This window comes from Schistocerca americana, chromosome 8 (assembly GCF_021461395.2).
Source record: "Schistocerca americana isolate TAMUIC-IGC-003095 chromosome 8, iqSchAmer2.1, whole genome shotgun sequence".
NCBI classification, from domain to species: domain Eukaryota; kingdom Metazoa; phylum Arthropoda; class Insecta; order Orthoptera; family Acrididae; genus Schistocerca; species Schistocerca americana.
Genome location: NC_060126.1, coordinates 25,283,608 through 25,301,190, shown reverse-complemented (window position 1 = coordinate 25,301,190; position 17,583 = coordinate 25,283,608). Strand labels below are relative to the sequence as shown.

Sequence of the window (17,583 nt, the reverse complement as noted above, 5' to 3'; positions counted from 1 at the left end):
CAAGAGGACGCTATCATCATTTAACCATAGAGTAAAGCTGCATGCCCTCGGGAAAAATTACGGCTGTAGTTTCCCCTTGCTTTAAGCCGTTCGCAGTACCAGCACAGCAAGGCCGTTTTGGTTAGTGTTACAAGGCCAGATCAGTCAATCACCCAGACTGTTGCCCCTGCAACTACCGAAAAGGCTGCTGCCCCTCTTCAGGAACCACACGTTTGTCTGGCCTCTCAACAGATATCCCTCCGTTGTGATTGCACCTACAGTACGTTGAGGCATACAAGCCTCCCCACCAACGGCAAGGTCCATGGTTCATGGGGGGAGAAAGCAGCACCATATTATGTAAAATACACCAAAAGTAAAATGATATCGACTCCCATTTTTCATCGCAAAAACGTTTCGAATTTTGCGCAGTTTCTCAAGTAAATGCAAATATCACAATAACTATGATCGTTAAGGAAATGACGAGTAAGTCATGATGAAGCTGACATACAAAGTTATAAGTTTTTCACGAAATAGTTTCTGTAAAATCAGTTGAGAAAAGTTACAGGACGTGCGCCTCTATTGTGTCATCTGAGCTAGTCACCGACTAGTCGAATGTTGGCAGATAATATTGGCCTCATCTTCCAAACAAGCGAATGAACTCTCCCAGCGCTTCAGATAAAAACTAGTCACTGTGCATCGGCCGTCGTATCGTGGGTGGACTCTGCCGTTAGTGTCTTGTTTCTCACTCTGACCTTTCCACAGTGCCACACCAAATTCCTGCCGTATGCTGACACAAAGAGTCGACAAACTAGAAACAGTTGTATTTGACAAAGTGTCTTGCAATATTAACCAAAGTGATGCAATCAGGACTTGTTTTATACACACAGGTGACAAAAGTCATGGGCCACCTCCTAATATCGTGTCGGACGTCCTTTTGCCCAACGTGGTGCAGCAGCTCGACGTGGCATGGACTCAACAAGCCAGTGGAAGTCCTCTGCAGAAACAATGGCAGTCCATAACTGCGAAAGTGTTGCCAGTGCAGGGTGCTGTGCACAAACTGACCTCTCGTTTATGTCCCATAAATGTTCGATGAAACTCATGCGAGGCGATCTGGGTGGACAGATCATTCACTCGCAGTGTTCGGGATGTTCATAAAACCAATCATGAACAGTTGTAGCCTGGTGACACGGTTCATATTCATCCGTAAAAATTCCATCCTTGATTGGGAACACAAAGTCCGTGAGTGGAGGCAATAGGTTCCCAAGTAGCCGAACGTAACTATTGTCAGTCAATGATCGGTTCAGTTGAACCGGAATACCCAGTCTATTCCATATAAGCACAGTCCCCACCATTATGGAGCCACCACCGGCTCCCACAGTGCCTTGTTGACAACTAGGATCCATAGCGTCGTGGGGCCTGCACCACACTCCAACCCTACCAGCACCTCTTACCAACTGAAATCGGGACCCATCCGACCAGGGTACGGTTTTGCAGTCGTCTAGAGTACAACTGATGTGATCACGAAACCAGGAGAGGCGCTGCAGACGATGTTGTGCTGTTAGCAAAGGCACTGGCGTCGATCGTCTGCTGCCATAGCCCATTAGTGCCAGATCTCGCCCCACTCTCCTAACGATTACGATAGTCGTACGCCCCACATCGATTTCTGCCGTTATTTCACGCACTGTTGCTTGTTTGGTAGCACTGACAACTCTACGCAAAGGCCGCTGCTCTCAGTCGTTAAGTGAGGGCCATCAGCCACTGCTTTGTCTGTGGTGAGAGCTCATGCCTAAAATTTCGTATTCCTGGCACACTCTTGATACTGCAAAGCACGGAATATTGAATTTCCTAACGATTTCAGAAATGGAGTGTTCCGTACGTTTCACACAAACTGCCGGCCGAAGTGGCCGTGCGGTTCAAGGCGCTGCAGTCTGGAACCGCAAGACCGCTACGGTCGCAGGTTCGAATCCTGCCTCGGGCATGGATGTTTGTGATGTCCTTAGGTTAGTTAGGTTTAAGTCGTTCTAAGTTCTAGGGGACTAATGACCTCGGAAGTTGAGTCCCATAGTGCTCAGAGCCATTTGAACCATTTTGAACCACACAAACTACCATTCCCCGTCCAGAGTATTTTAGTTGCCATTGTGCGGGCATAATCACGTCGGACACCTTCTCACATGAATCATCTGAATAGAAATGACAACTCCGCCAACCCACTGCCCTTTTATACATTGTGTACACGATAATACCGCCATCTGTCTGTATATCTGCATATCGCTGTCCCATGACGTTTGTCTGCTCAGTGAATATTAATAGTTGGCGCCAACAAACGAAGAGAAAGATGATAATTTACAAGTCAAAAGGAATGACTGTAGGTTTTTGTCTCATTTAACCTTTTACCACAGAATGTTCTGTTCTAGGAACAACACAATCAGAGCTCGCCGCAATACTGAAGATAAAAGAAAGCATATTACTGTCACACTCCAGAAAGCATCTTTTTCTTGCATAGGCATATGCATCACGACACACTTTTAACATAATGACTATGGGGGTCAGTGTTCAAGTATAAACATTGCATTTGCACTCTCTTTCACTAACATATCCTTTCGCAGTCGCATTAGATGATACGTTATATTAACAATGTTGCGCAAATGAAAGTAAAAAGTCACATTTACGTGCCCATTAATGTCAATAGGTGGTTATTATACCCAGAACAAAGATTAAAATTTGGTCATCTATACTACAACTGCTAGTTAACTACATATGATATGCATGCAGTAATAGTATACATATATCACTGTGTTAAATAACTACACTCCTGGAAATGGAAAAAAGAACACATTGACACCGGTGTGTCAGACACACCATACGTGCTCCGGACACTGCGAGAGGGCTGCACAAGCAATGGTCACACGCACGGCACAGCGGACACACCAGGAACCGCGGTGTTGGCCATCGAATGGCGCTAGCTGCGCAGCATTTGTGCACCGCCACCGTCAGTGTCAGCCAGTTTGCCGTGGCATACGGAGCTCCATCGCAGTCTTTAACACTGGTAGCATGCCGCGACAGCGTGGACGTGAACCGTATGTGCAGTTGACGGACTTTGAGCGAGGGCGTATAGTGGGCATGCGGGAGGCCGGGTGGACGTACCGCCGAATTGCTCAACACGTGGGGCGTGAGGTCTCCACAGTACATCAATGTTGTCGCCAGTGGTCGGCGGAAGGTGCACGTGCCCGTCGACCTGGGACCGGACCGCAGCGACGCACGGATGCACGCCAAGACCGTAGGATCCTACGCAGTGCCATAGGGGACCGCACCGCCACTTCCAAGCAAATTAGGGACACTGTTGCTCCTGGGGTATCGGCGAGGACCATTCGCAACCGTCTCCATGAAGCTGGGCTACGGTCCCGCACACCGTTAGGCCGTCTTCCGCTCACGCCCCAACATCCTGCAGCCCGCCTCCAGTGGTGTCGCGACAGGCGTGAATGGAGGGACGAATGGAGACGTGTCGTCTTCAGCGATGAGAGTCGCTTATGCCTTGGTGCCAATGATGGTCGTATGCGTGTTTGGCGCCGTGCAGGTGAGCGCCACAATCAGGACTGCACACGACCGAGGCACACAGGGCCAACACCTGGCATCATGGTGTGGGGAGCGATCTCCTACACTGGCCGTACACCACTGGTGATCGTCGAGGGGACACTGAATAGTGCACGGTACATCCAAACCGTCATCGAACCCATCGTTCTACCATTCCTAGACCGGCAAGGGAACTTGCTGTTCCAACAGGACAATGCACGTCCGCATGTATCCCGTGCCACCCAACGTGCTCTAGAAGGTGTAAGTCAACTACCCTGGCCAGCAAGATCTCCGGATCTGTCCCCCATTGAGCATGTTTGGGACTGGATGAAGCGTCGTCTCACGCGGTCTGCACGTCCAGCACGAACGCTGGTCCAACTGAGGCGCCAGGTGGAAATGGCATGGCAAGCCGTTCCACAGGACTACATCCAGCATCTCTACGATCGTCTCCATGGGAGAATAGCAGCCTGCATTGCTGCGAAAGGTGGATATACACTGTACTAGTGCCGACATTGTGCATGCTCTGTTGCCTGTGTCTATGTGCCTGTGGTTCTGTCAGTGTGATCATGTGATGTATCTGACCCCAGGAATGTGTCAATAAAGTTTCCCCTTCCTGGGACAATGAATTCACGGTGTTCTTATTTCAATTTCCAGGAGTGTATGCAGAAATTATAATGCAAATGATCGAATGTTATGTGCCAGTTGTCAGGTTTTTTCATGCCTTTTTTAAAGTCCTTGAAGCTACCCGAACAAAAAATAATCGCATTAAAAACAACTACGTTATGTTTTGCTATCGTAGCTGCATGTCAAGAGTACTACCAGTGGGAAGACCATGGTCTGGAAGCTTCCAGTCCATTCAAAATCACTGTTACAAGACCGGAAGTAATTCACTTCAAAATTACAAAGAGTAGTCAGATTTCACAAATTCTGGAACTCTATGACTTCTTTATCGTAACATAAAGTACAATATCTCTGTTCTACCCACAGGCGAAAATTCTCCATAATGTATGACGCATGGATGTGGTTACACTCGGAATGATTAAGTCCTCAGCACATCGAGTGGAGACAGCTGACACGGATGACTAATATCTTTGAGAACAGATTCTCACTCTGCTGTCGGAGGAGGAGGATTGAGGAGGAGGAGATTAGTGTTTAACGTCCCGTCAACAACGAGGTCATTAGAGACGGGGCACAAGCTCGGATTATGGAAGGACAGAGAAGGAGAGCGGCCCTGCCCTTTCAAGGGAACCATCCCGGCATTTACCTTAAGAGATTTAGGAAAATCACGGAAAACCTAAATCAGGATGGCCCGTCGCGTGTTTGAACCGTCGTCCTCCCGAATGCGAGTCCAATGCGAATCACTACGCTTCCTCGCTCGATCGCTCTGCAGCAGAGTTTGCGCTGACTTGAACCTTCCTGACAGAGTAAAACTGCGTGCCAGAGTGACACTCCAAGCTCGGATTTCGCCTTTCGTGGGGAACTGCTCTGCCAAGTGACATATCCATTGAGCCACAGAGAGACAGACTAATTCCGGAAACATTGGCCTAGGCTGTAGTTAAGGGATTTCTCTTCAGCAACCTTTCTTCCAGGCCTAGTCCCACAAGATAAGCGGGAGACCATGTGCGAAGTTTGGAAGGTAAGAGAAGAGCTACTGGCGGAAGTAAAGCCGTGAGGGCGGGCCGTGAGTCGTACGCTGATCGCTCAGTCCTCACAACACTTTCCTAAGTTCCATGTTTGACTCGCGGTCAAGCACAATTTTAATCTGCCAGGACGTTTCAATATGTTAGAGACCTTCAGAGTACCTAGGGTTACAGTCTACTGGAAGGCAAAGATCTTACTGCAATGTTGTAAGTGGAAATTTATGACCACATTCGACAGACTGTGCCACCATGACTCTAGTGCGTTATTTAGTTGAACAATGTGTATCAGCAGGAACATTAAAACACAAGATAATTTTTCGAACAAGATTTGTTTCATATTCATGTCTAATAGTATGCGAACTGCTAGCTGGTTTCGCTCTCCAGGAATGCAGTTTCCCAGAAAACCGATGTGAGGGACTGAACAGTGGTCCAACAAAGAAACATCACCAACTGGACGTAAAATTTTAAGGAGAAAAAAAAAATTGCAGGCTATCAACCCGAACAATCGATACTGTGCACAAAATTGCCCCATAATTTTAACTAGTGGAAAAAATCATCCGTTGGAGCACAAATTAGGCGAATACGTTCCTCTTTAAAAGTCTCTGGCAGAATAGTGCGGAAAGAACTGTCACAACCCTCATTCCACCCAAAAATCTATCTCCTTTTTCTCTCATTGGTTTAAAATGTATCCCACTGCCATTTTTGTCCTCTCTCGCTTACACTATCTCGCTTTGCCTTTCTTTCCCACAGCCTCCGTCTCCACCAAACCACAGCACCTCACAAATTCTGGAGGATAGAACCTACTTTTACCCCTATACCCACTTGATTAAATTTACGGTTCTAAATGCACACTCCTCTCTTGCTACGTGTTAAAAGTTCGGCAGTATTGGACGATCCAAATCCCCAAACCTATCTACTGTTTTCACTCATATGTGTTTTTCATTTACATCGCCTTCTCTCTACTTTACTTCCACTGCTTCTATCTCTTTCTCTCCTAATGCTGTTGTCTGTCACTGACCATCGAAATCTCTCTTTGGGTTCCACTAGTATTGCCTTCGTCTCTCTTTCTCTTTCACTGCCACTTTCTCTCTCCAATAATCGACCTCTCCTCCGTCTTTTTCTTCTTCTGGCATTATCTTGTCTCTCTTCCACGACACTGTCTTTCTACTACTCTCTTTTAACACAAAAAGCAAGAGTGTGATAGTAAGCCAAAATTTTTGGTCCGGAAATAGGAACTGAGGCAGTTGGTTGCCCACTTTTCTGTCAGAGTCTTTTAAAGGGGAACATATTTGCCTTGTTTATGCTCCGACATGGGCATTTTTCCGTTAGTTCCCTTCTTATTCCTGCAGCACCCCAGTGTGCTGCTTATAATTCTATAGGAAATAATGTTTCGACAGTTTATTTGTATACGTTGGTATGTATAAACAACAAAGACGTGCGAAAATGTAAGGTTAACACAAAATCGTTTGTTTCACTTCTGATTAGTATATGTCTATTATTTGGTTTATTATTGCTCTCCTGTTTTAAATGCACTACTTTTTTAGCTGTTGGGTGATTTTCCCTTATTTGACTTACGTATGTTCTTTTTGTTTCGGGTTTTTATTTATTTTTATTTTTGGGTCATATAATACGCACGACTTGTGATTTATATCTTAAAAGACTAAAAATGTTACTATAAAAGTTTTACTGAATTTGTAGTCTTTCCAGTTTTACATAATTTTTGGGAGTCATTTTCAGCTCTTTTCAGGCATGTAAAGAACATTTTAGTCCACTTTTTGTTACTGCAGCGGTTCTTTGGGCATATTTCTATAAGGGTGAAGCACTCGTTGTACAGAGACAGCGCGTCATAAAGTTTTATTGGTGAGAAAATGCTGACTTGAAAAATAGTTTGGTGACCTCAGAACTCTAGCGATGGCCCTGCAAGGCTTGTCATATCCTCAATACGTCAGGAAACTACATTTACGCCTCAGACCGGAATATTACACGCTTATTTTATTTGCATTAGTACTATAACTTCGAACCTGCGGATCTCGGTAGCGGTTATGATATCGAAAAGAGTTTCAAAGTTCCCTGAGAACATCAGCTTAAAAAGATATGGTACAAATTTCGAATATTTTCCACGAATAAAAATGATAGAAGTGAACGTTCCGAAAGGCGATACCAAGGACGGTTAAAACTTGATTTGGATGGTTTTCTGCATAAGAACGGCAATATTAACCTCTAGAAGTTGGTAACAGATAATGATACCGAAAAAATTTTTGAAGTTTCCCGAGAATATCATCTTAAGAATAAAAATTTAGAAGGTCTGCCATGAATAGGAATTACAGAAGTGTCCATCCCCAGGAACCTCCCACTAACAAATGTTGGTTTTATAAGCCGCCTGTGGTCCGCCGTAGACCATACCTAATGCTTGCTCTCTTTGCAAGGGCTGGAGGAAGTCTTTAAATTTGTATCCTAAACTTTAGGATAGCTACAGTATGCCCGTTCTTTCGACGAGTGTAAAAATTATAGCTACACCAAGAGCTATCCAAAACAGGTGATCCCTTAACTGTGTGATCCATAAACCCGAGGTATAATTCCCTGAAAAATCGTGTTTTCGCGCTCGGCTTGTTGGAACATCTTGTTGCGGTAGACTGATAGATAGTACGCAGTTATGACCCGCGGAAAGTACAGCGTTCAAACATTTGCACCCTCCGGCTGTTCGTCACTCGCTCCGCTCCGCTCCGCTCCAGCCGCCAGATGTCAGGGCACGCTGTGTGGTGTGCGTTGGCGCGGCGCAGAGTTTCCTCTTCGCAGCGTCGGTGAACCAACAAGCGGCAGGGCTTTGTTCAGTGCGCAGAGTGACCGATTTCTAACCGGTAGCTGGTGCCAGAGATCTATTTGCTTTCAACATTCTTATGTTGCGATTCACAAGTGCAATGTAAATTAATGAAATGAATGAGTTTGTCATTAAAGAAGTAGGTAGCGCCATTTAATTTAACATAGCTGTTGTACTTTATTTTCTGTGGACTGAAAAGCTAACAATGTTGAAGTGAAAAACATTTGCAAGAGTTGCGTTATTCAATGCCACCGGCGTGATTAAATTGTAAATTGAAAATCATTGACTCCATTTCATAAGAACTCTTCGTTTGGTTAAGATTATTGCCTTTGATCCCTGCAGGTTCTTCCATTTCTGCCGATCTTGAGCTTCCCGTCGCCAGTTCAGTCCGACTGTCTTTCTCAGTTCTCTGTCGTATCTATCCGGCAGTTCGCCGCTATACCTCCGAGGATGTCTCCCGCAGTCGGAGACGAAACGTCAGGAGAGAGTTTTATACTTCGACCACGGCCTATCAGCCCGGAAGTTTTAAATGAAGACAATACCGGCAGTGAAAGCTTACATTGTATGATCAACTGTTGTTGTTGTTGTGGTCTTCCGTCCTGAGACTGGTTTGATGCAGCTCTCCATGCTACTCTATCCTGTGCAAGCTTCTTCATCTCCCAGTACCTACTACAACCTACATCCTTCTGAATCTGCTTAGTATATTCATCTCTTGGTCTCCCTCTACGATTTTTACCCTCCACGCTGCCCTCCAATACTAAATTGGTGATCCCTTGATGCCTCAGAACATGTCCTACCAACCGATCCCTTCTTCTAGTCAAATTGTGCCACAAACTTCTACCCAATCCTACTCAATACCTCCTCATTAGTTATATGATCTACCCATATAATCTTCACTAACTATAATTTCATTTAATCTTCATGTCTCACGGCCATAAGTTATTACTGGCAGTATACATTGGTCAAAAGCTGTTTTCTTCAGCTCAGCTAACAACTTAGACTTCAAAACTGAAGAGTGTCTTCCATAAGCTTTCCAAACTAATATAATACGTTGAAATATTTCTGATTTTGGGTCTCCTTTTATATTCGACAGTTGACCGACATAGACGTATCCTGTGGCCCTTTCCACCTGTACATCTCCAGCAAACGTACTTCCCTCCGGTGTCCATTCGTTCATGACGATCTTTCTTTTGTCGTGGTTTGTTTTAGGCCAACTTCAGAGCAGACTAACCCAAGATCACTAACAAACATTATACGTTATTCCATATTACTTTCAAGTAGAACCTTAGGTTACTAATCTTTTCCCCAGAATTTGGATTCTCTCTCTTTTGCAATCGAATTTAGACACTGCTTTTTCGAAGACCGCGGAAGAGGTGGTAGTATCATCGAAGCATGAAAACTAAGTCCAGTAAACATGAGTCTTGAAATGCATACTTTCTGAGACAAATACGTGCTTAGGGGAGGTGGTCAGTGTAAAGTCCATTCATGACAATGCGCCCCTCTGCGCTCCGGCGTAAGGAATGGTGCACCCTTTGAAGTATACCGGGTTGTTGTTACATCGGCTGGCACGCATTGAAGATGCGACCCTGTGGTGTCCGCATATCGTTGATTGGCGTGGCGTAGATCACTTCCTTCAAGTGTCCCCATAACCAAAAGTGTAGGTGATTGAGGTCTGGGGAACGAGCAAGCCAACTTGTGGTCCTCAAATGTCTGTGTCGGATATCTTTGCACACTGTCATAAAAGTGTGCTGGGACACCATCGTACATGAACCACATTTGTATTCGTTGCTGCAATGGCACAATCTCCAGCACGATATGCAATACATTAATGATAAAGTCCAGATAATGCGCCCCAGTTAACCTTTGAGGCACTACGTATCGCCCTATTAATCTATCACCAACTACGCCTGTTCTTACGTTGATTGAGAATCGGTGTTGATGCCTCTTTACTGAGCTGCTTGGGGTTTACATGTGTCCATTGGCTCTGAGCACTATGGGACTTAACTTCTGAGGTCATCAGTCCCCTAGAACTTAGAACTACTTAAACCTAACCTAAGGACATCACACACATCGATGCCCGAGGCAGGATTCGAACCTTCGACCGTAGCGAACGCGCGGTTCTAGACTGTAGCGCCTAGAACCGCCTGGCCAATCTGTCCATTCATGCTGGTTATGGAAATTCGCAATATTATCTCTTGTGAAACCTGCCTCATGGGTAAATAAAATCTTTGATGGGAACAGTGGTTTTGCGACACACTTCTGCAACAGCCGCTGGCAGAACCGCCGCCTGCCATGATGATCCTGTGGCCTAAGGGCCTGAACGCGCTGTAGATGACATGGCTACAGCAATTGTTTACGAAGAACCACTCACCTTCTTCTGTTACTAATAGTCGCACGCTGGTACCAGGGTTTTTGCGGACTGTGCTTGGCCTTCCACTGCCCGTATTCCGAGATGCAATGGTACCTGTGTCCCTCAGACGCTGGAAAAGTCTCGAACAGTTTATCAGAGGGCACTCTGGATATTTTTCAGTGTATGGGACATGGAATGGCAGGCTAAGTCCATTTTCTAAACCATAGCAGAATATCGTATCCACCATTGCACTTGTCGAGTAGTAGGCTTCCATTGCTAACAAGTGGCGGAAGAGAGAAAATGTAAATAAATGTACCACACCATTTGTACGTACAGACAGCGCAGTAACAGTTAACACGTAAGTGAATCCGCGTCTGAAAGAAGGTAAAACACCATAATAATGCACCCAGGGTTGACAGTACAGTAGAATAATGCACACAAACATGACGAAAACTAACGACCAGAACCACACATGTGACTGCAGATCACCTAACGGTTGGTAGAGTACTGTGAGTAAGACATCATAATACCCTGCCGACACATTTGACGGATCGCCAATGCAACGACAGTGCTAATATTCGCAGCCAAGCGTCACGCACGCCTTCCTATAAATACGTGTTTATTTCGGAATGTATGCGTTGCTGGATCCACGTGTTTTGGAAGTGAAGAACGAAAATCAAGGAAATAGAAAAACAAGACAGGAAAATACTAGAAAGGTCCACGGGTGGGTTCAGAAAGATGTGACCTGGATAAAGAAACCGTCGAAAGAACTCTACGAACAGACAGAGACGATTACAATCATCTACATCTACATCTACATCCATACTCTGCAAGCCACCTGACGGTGTGTGGCGGAGGGTACCCCGAGTACCTCTATCGGTTCTCCCTTCTATTCCAGTCTCGTATTGTTCGTGGAAAGAAGGATTGTCGGTATGCTTCTGTGTGGGCTCTAATCTCTCTGATTTTATCCTCATGGTCTCTTCGCGAGATATACGTAGGAGGGAGCAATATACTGCTTGACTCCTCGGTGAAGGTATGTCCTCGAAACTTCACCAAAAGCCCGTACCGAGCTACTGAGCGTCTCTCCTCCAGAGTCTTCCACTGGAGTTTATCTATCATCTCCGTAACGCTTTCGCGATTACTAAATGATCCTGTAACGAAGCGCGCTGCTCTCCGTTGGACCTTCTCTATCTCTTCTATCAACCCTATCTGGTACGGATCCCACACTGCTGAGCAGTATTCAAGCAGTGGGCGAACAAGCGTACTGTAACCTACTTTCTTTGTTTTCGGATTGCATTTTCTTAGGATTCTTCCAATAAATCTCAGTCTGGCGTCTGTTTTACCGACGATCAACTTTATATGATCATTCCATTTTAAATCACTCCTAATGCGTACTCCCAGATAATTTATGGAATTAACTGCTTCCAGTTGTTGACCTGCTATTTCGTAGCTAAATGATAAGGGATCTATCTTTCTATGTATTCGCAGCAGATTACACTTGTCTACATTGAGATTCAATTGCCATTCCCTGCACCATGCGTCAATTCGCTGCAGATCCTCCTGCATTTCAGTACAATTTTCCATTGTTACAACCTCTCGATACACCACAGCATCATCTGCAAAAAGCCTCAGTGAACTTCCGATGTTATCCACAATGTCATTTATGTAATATCATCAGGAGAAGAACGGCATATTTCTTCAGACACATACATAGGATGAACGAAAATAGACTGACCAAGAAGACTTTTAACATAGTGACAAGTAATATCGCAGAAATCAACTGCCTGAAGGGAATTGAAATCTTCACAGAAGATATGACAACAGGAAAAAATACAGAGAAAAAAATCAGAAAACAGAAATTTCAGTAAACTTTCAAAGAGAAAAAAAAACAGGAAAGAAGTGGACACAAGAGAGGAAGAACAAATGCAGTGAATATGTGAAAGGTATTTGGGAACAAAGAAAAAGAGAGACAGAAAAAAATGCCATGGAAACTGTGTTTTAGTGCTCTCCCATCCGTTGGTTTTCCGTTACAAATAAATGATTTTTAAAGCGTATTTTTGTGGGCCCATTGGATAGAGTGGTCACAGAACATCCTAGTACGGCATTTATTTTATCCATATGTATTAACATGGACAGTAACACACGAAAAACAAACCAGTACAACAGCGACACCTTCGCCCTGTGCGTTGCTGCCTGCTATCGCCATGCAGGCGCGCTGCTCAGTCGCTGCTGGAGTACCAGTTACTCTTCCGGTTATACTGTCGCTCTTAATACATATCGACAAAATGAATATTGTGTGAGACTAATTGAGAACCGCTCTATCGAATGAGCGGTTAAAATGCTGCTTAAGAAACCATTTCATTTGTAACGGAGAAAACAAACAGGCGCTTTCCGCCGACACTGGACGTCACGTGAAAGGTGTCAAGAGCTGTATTTCTTTGGGCCGTCTCCATCCACACAGTTTGAAAATGAAATTGCAAATATTTGCCAAAACACCAGAGAAAACGTTCCTGACTAATCTTAGGAGCGACGCCCTGTATATACAGGTCGTATCATAGTTAAAGGCGTATGCAGTTGATTGAACATGATACTAGAAGCAAAAAGGTGGAGTAATCTAGGGCTCTAATATACATACCTTACGACCTACGAGCAATTGTTCATCTTCGCTACTGTGAAGGCAACTCTTCACAAGTGCTCGTAGCTCGTAAGGCACGCATTTTAGAGCCAATGTTTACTAGACACGTTTGTCTTCTTTTGGTATATACTACCTTCCCCAGAAATATGGAAACCAAAGAGACTGCAGTAGAAGAGGTAAGAAACTTTCCGGCAGGTTCAGACTGTGTGCTGGACCGAAGCTCCAATTCCGGACCTTTGCTTTTCGCCGGCATGTGCTCTACCGGCTGAGCTACCCAAGCACGACTGACGACCCGTTCTCACAGCTTTAATTCCGGCAATACCTGATCTGCTACTCTCCAAATTTCACAGAAGCTTTCTTCCGAAACTTGCAAGACTAAAATTGCTGAAAGAGGCCCCGATTACGTCAGCATTCCCCTTACACGTCGCCGCCCATCGCAAAGACCAATCTTGCCATTTAGATTTTTGTTCATAATTTCCAGCAACTGTTCCTGAAGAATGCCGACGGCAAGAGATAGCGCACTAGTTGAGTTGAAAGTTGTTGTTGGTGTGCTATTTCTCCACATCGGAAATCTTATTATTTCATTCGCACCTCCCCCCCCCCCCCCCCACCCAGTTCAATCGGACTTCTTTTGGGCACATATACTTGCTTCACACAGTCAAAGAAAGAGACTGAACGTTATAAGAGCTCAAGAATTAGCAAGACTACTTCACACAGTGAAAGTAAAATTATGTTCTACTACGATTTCAAAAGAGCAACTTCAAATATGTGGCGAAAATCGTGAAAAAATGTAATACAAAATAAAAATATTGGCACTCAATGTTGCCTTTCTGATATCGATAGATCGCTATACGCGTCGGAAACATATCGATTCTCTGAGACATATTGATACATATTTTTATCGATACTTTAGCATCCGTTGTAATACAGGCCTTTGTAACGCAGTACCGTTGAACGGAGAATATGTAGAGAAATACGATTTTGTAGCCAGAAGAGCCGAGAATAACATGTTGTATTGGAAGCCTGAATAAATCCAACCTGCTTTCAGGAAAAAAAGTGTTGCATTGCTTACAGAACGTCCCCCGTACATTCCACGAGTCGTGATTCTGGCTTGTGTAGCTCTATGAAGCTTGTGACGCTACGGGTCCGCCTGGCTGAAAAGTCTGGGACTGTCGAGAGGGATTCGTCCGCCAGAAACCAGAGATGCTCCTCCCTCCTACCTGGCGGAGGCGCGGCTGGCGGCTACCAGCAGCAGCAGGAGCAGCAGGAGAGTGACTGCAAACGAGCGGCCGGCGGCGGTCATGGCTGGGAGGGCGGGACCAGGGCCGAACCACTGTGCACTGTGCCGCCGCCGGCTCCCCTTATATACCGGCAGCCGGGGCGCCGGCCGACGCCACCCACCCGCCAGTCACCGCCACCACAATTTGCCAGACGAGGGGCAGGCGACCGAAGCTCTCTACGTGATTAGCTCTGCGGGCCTGCGTACACTCTCGCCTAGTCCGAGGATCGTTCTTTCGCTGTCAGTTGCGCGGTTATGAATGGCTCGACGTGGGTTAATGTCGCAGGTGCTCCGTACTGACACACAGCTCCGGCACTTTATTCCGACTTCTGTAGCGCAGCTGATTCGGCTGTGAGCAGAAGCGATTCACGCTACAACACCTGCCAACTGTTACGGGTTGCCGCGTGGCTATGTTTGGAAGTAATATTAACATCGATATAAAACGAACAATTCACGAGAACAGAATCACTCCCATCGCTATTGTTGGAGTCACTTGAAATCGGTGCCACATTACACTTCTTTACGGATCTATGATGTCACTGTCAGAGGAATCCTCCTCAGAAGTATGAAAATATTCTATATCTACATCAACATTTACATACATACTTCGTGTGGCGCGTGGCGAAGACTACCCTCTGCCGTTACTAGCCAATACCTGGCAAATAGATCGAGGAAAAACCACCTGTCTATATGGCTTCGTTCGAGCTCTAATCTCTCTAATCTCATCTGCGTCGTCCTTACGCGAAATGTACAGTGCGACAGTAAAACCGTCCTGCAGTCAGCCTCAAAGGCTTCTTCTTTAAGTTGTCTCAGTATGCTCCTCGAAATTTACCTCATCTTTCCTCCACGGATTCTCAATTGGCTTTCCGAAACACCTCCATAACACTTGCGTGTTGTTCGAATCTATTGGTAACAAATCTAGCAGCTCCCCTCTCAATTGCATCGTTCTCTCCCTTTAACCCGAACTGGTGCAGATTCCAAACACTGGAACAGTACTCCAGATCAGTACTCCAGAATAGGTAGTGCCTTTTATACCATCTCCTTTACAAATGAACCACACTTTCCTAAAAGTCACCCAATACACAAAAGTCGACCATTCGCCTTCCGTACTACAGTCCTTGCGTGCTCATCCCACTTCATATCACTTTGAAACGTTACGCCTAGATATCTAAACGACGTGACTGTGCCAGGCAGGACACTAATAACGCTCTATTCGAACATTGTGGGTTTGCTTCTCCTGTTCATCTGAATTAACTCACATTTTACTACATTTAGAGTTAGCTGCAATTTATTGACACAGCTAGAAATTTCGTCTGAGTCATCCTGTCGCCCCGTGCAGTAACTCAGCGACGACACCTTTCCGTAGTCCACAGCATCACCACCAGACTGCTGCTCAGCCTGTCCGCCACACCATTTACGTGTACAGAGAACAACATCGGTCCTGTCACACTGCTCTGAGGCACTCCTCAGGATACCCTTGTCCCTGATGAACAATCTCCGTCGAGGGCAACACACTCGGTTCTGTTACTTAACAAGACTTCAAGCCACTCACATATCTGGGAACATATTCGCTATGCTCGTTGCTTCGTTAACAGTCGGCAGTGTGGCAGTTTGTCAAATGCTATACGGAAATCTAAGTATATCAAATCTCGCTGTTGCGCTTCATCCATAGTTCGGAGGATATCATGTAATTAGAGGGCAAGATGAGAGACGCACCAGTGATGCTTTCTAAAACCGTGCTAATATTTGGACAGGAGCTTTTCTCTGCGAAGGAAATTTGTTGCATTCCAACTGAGAATACGTTGAAGGATTCCGCAGCAAAGCAACGTTAAGGATACTGGTCACTAATTTTGCGGGTCGTTCTGTTACCTTTTTTCCAGTTGCTTCGGACATAGCGCTAGGCGAGATACTCACGATAAATGTAAGGTAAGCAAGGGGCCAATGCAGTAGGGCACTCTCTGTAAAACGGAATTGGGAATTTAGTCACATACTCATCCGGTTGTGCATTCTCACCAGGAGCATCTGAATAATCCCAGTCAGAAACCTCCAAAGGCATTTCAGGTTCGTTCATTTCCTTCCGTATTCTGATTAGCGCCACCTATAATACCGGGAAGAAGTTAAGGACGAAAGTAGTAACAATTTGAAACGTCTAAATACAATCGAAATGCTATATAAGTGAAAATTACACTATGGCAAGCAAGTCTGATGCATTCACTACTCGCGTGGACACCTATCAATGAAGAAGCTACTGTGGAATAACGACTGTATTATGCAAAGACTGCTACTCACGATATAGAAGAGATCTTGAGTCAGAGAGAGAAATAACAATAGGACCACCGTACATGTTTCTGCCAAAAGACCTTTTTCTAAAGTAGACAGCACACGCACATTCATGCAAGCTAGAGTTGTAAAACTGCCGTAGGATACCACAAGTAAGCGTAAAGTACGGTAGTTCTCACGATCGGTTTGGTCACTTAAGGTCGTACCTGCGTTATCTGTGCGTTAGGTGTGTTGCATACCTATCGGACGTTACCTCATTACGATAATTTCTTTTACGTCTGCGACCAGTGTCTTATTAGAGTCCCCTAAAAATTGGAAGCGGTAAGCCGTCTAGAAACTGAGTGTGGATATACGAGGGTTAGAACTTGAATAGTGGCAACTATTTATTCACAACCAATACAAAAGAGTTAGATGTTTGCACCTGTTACTGTCCTTCAAAGTAGTCACCAGCGTTGTGTAGAACCTCTTGCTAGCGATGTGGAAGGCGAAGTATACCGTTAGCAGAGCCTGTTCTGTTGATGATGCGAATGGAGCGATCTACTACCTGCCGAATCTCTGGAACAGTTCTGAAGAGAATGCCACGAAGTAGTTCCTTCATCTTCGGAATCAAATCAAAGTCACAATGACTTAAGTCCGGAGAATGTGGTGGATGGTTCAGTACTTCCCAGTCCCATCGACCGAACAGAGCAGCCACAGCTTGCGCTGTATGTCCCGCGCATTGTCGTGCAAAATGATGGGTGGCTTGCGCAGGAAGTGTCCCCGCTTCTTTCGCAAAGCTGGTCGCAGGTGATGCTCCAAAAACGAACAGTAATACTGTGCATCGACGGTCTTCCGCGGAGGAACGTAATGCTATTGGATAATACCATCACAGTCGTACACGAGAATCACCGTAACTTTCACCATACTGGGGATGCGACGCACTTTCGAATTCGCGGCGACTCATAATGACGCCATTCGTAGGATTTGCGGTTCTGTTTTGGCTTAACCTACTGAACGCTTTTGTGCTACTTACTTAACCTCCTGTCTGCTGCG

At 45.3% G+C, this 17,583-nt stretch overlaps 1 protein-coding gene across 1 annotated transcript in view; it reads right to left on the bottom strand.

The window, feature by feature from the left end:
• The window catches only part of LOC124625774, a 103,878-nt gene extending 89,565 nt beyond the window's left edge, over positions 1 to 14,313 (bottom strand). Inside the window, exon 1 of the mRNA XM_047149215.1 lies at positions 14,213 to 14,313. Coding sequence (XP_047005171.1) covers positions 14,213 to 14,295 — 83 coding nt within the window. The 5' untranslated portion in view covers positions 14,296 to 14,313. The remainder of the gene's footprint in view (positions 1 to 14,212) is intronic.
• Positions 14,314 to 17,583: the final 3,270 nt, after the last annotated feature.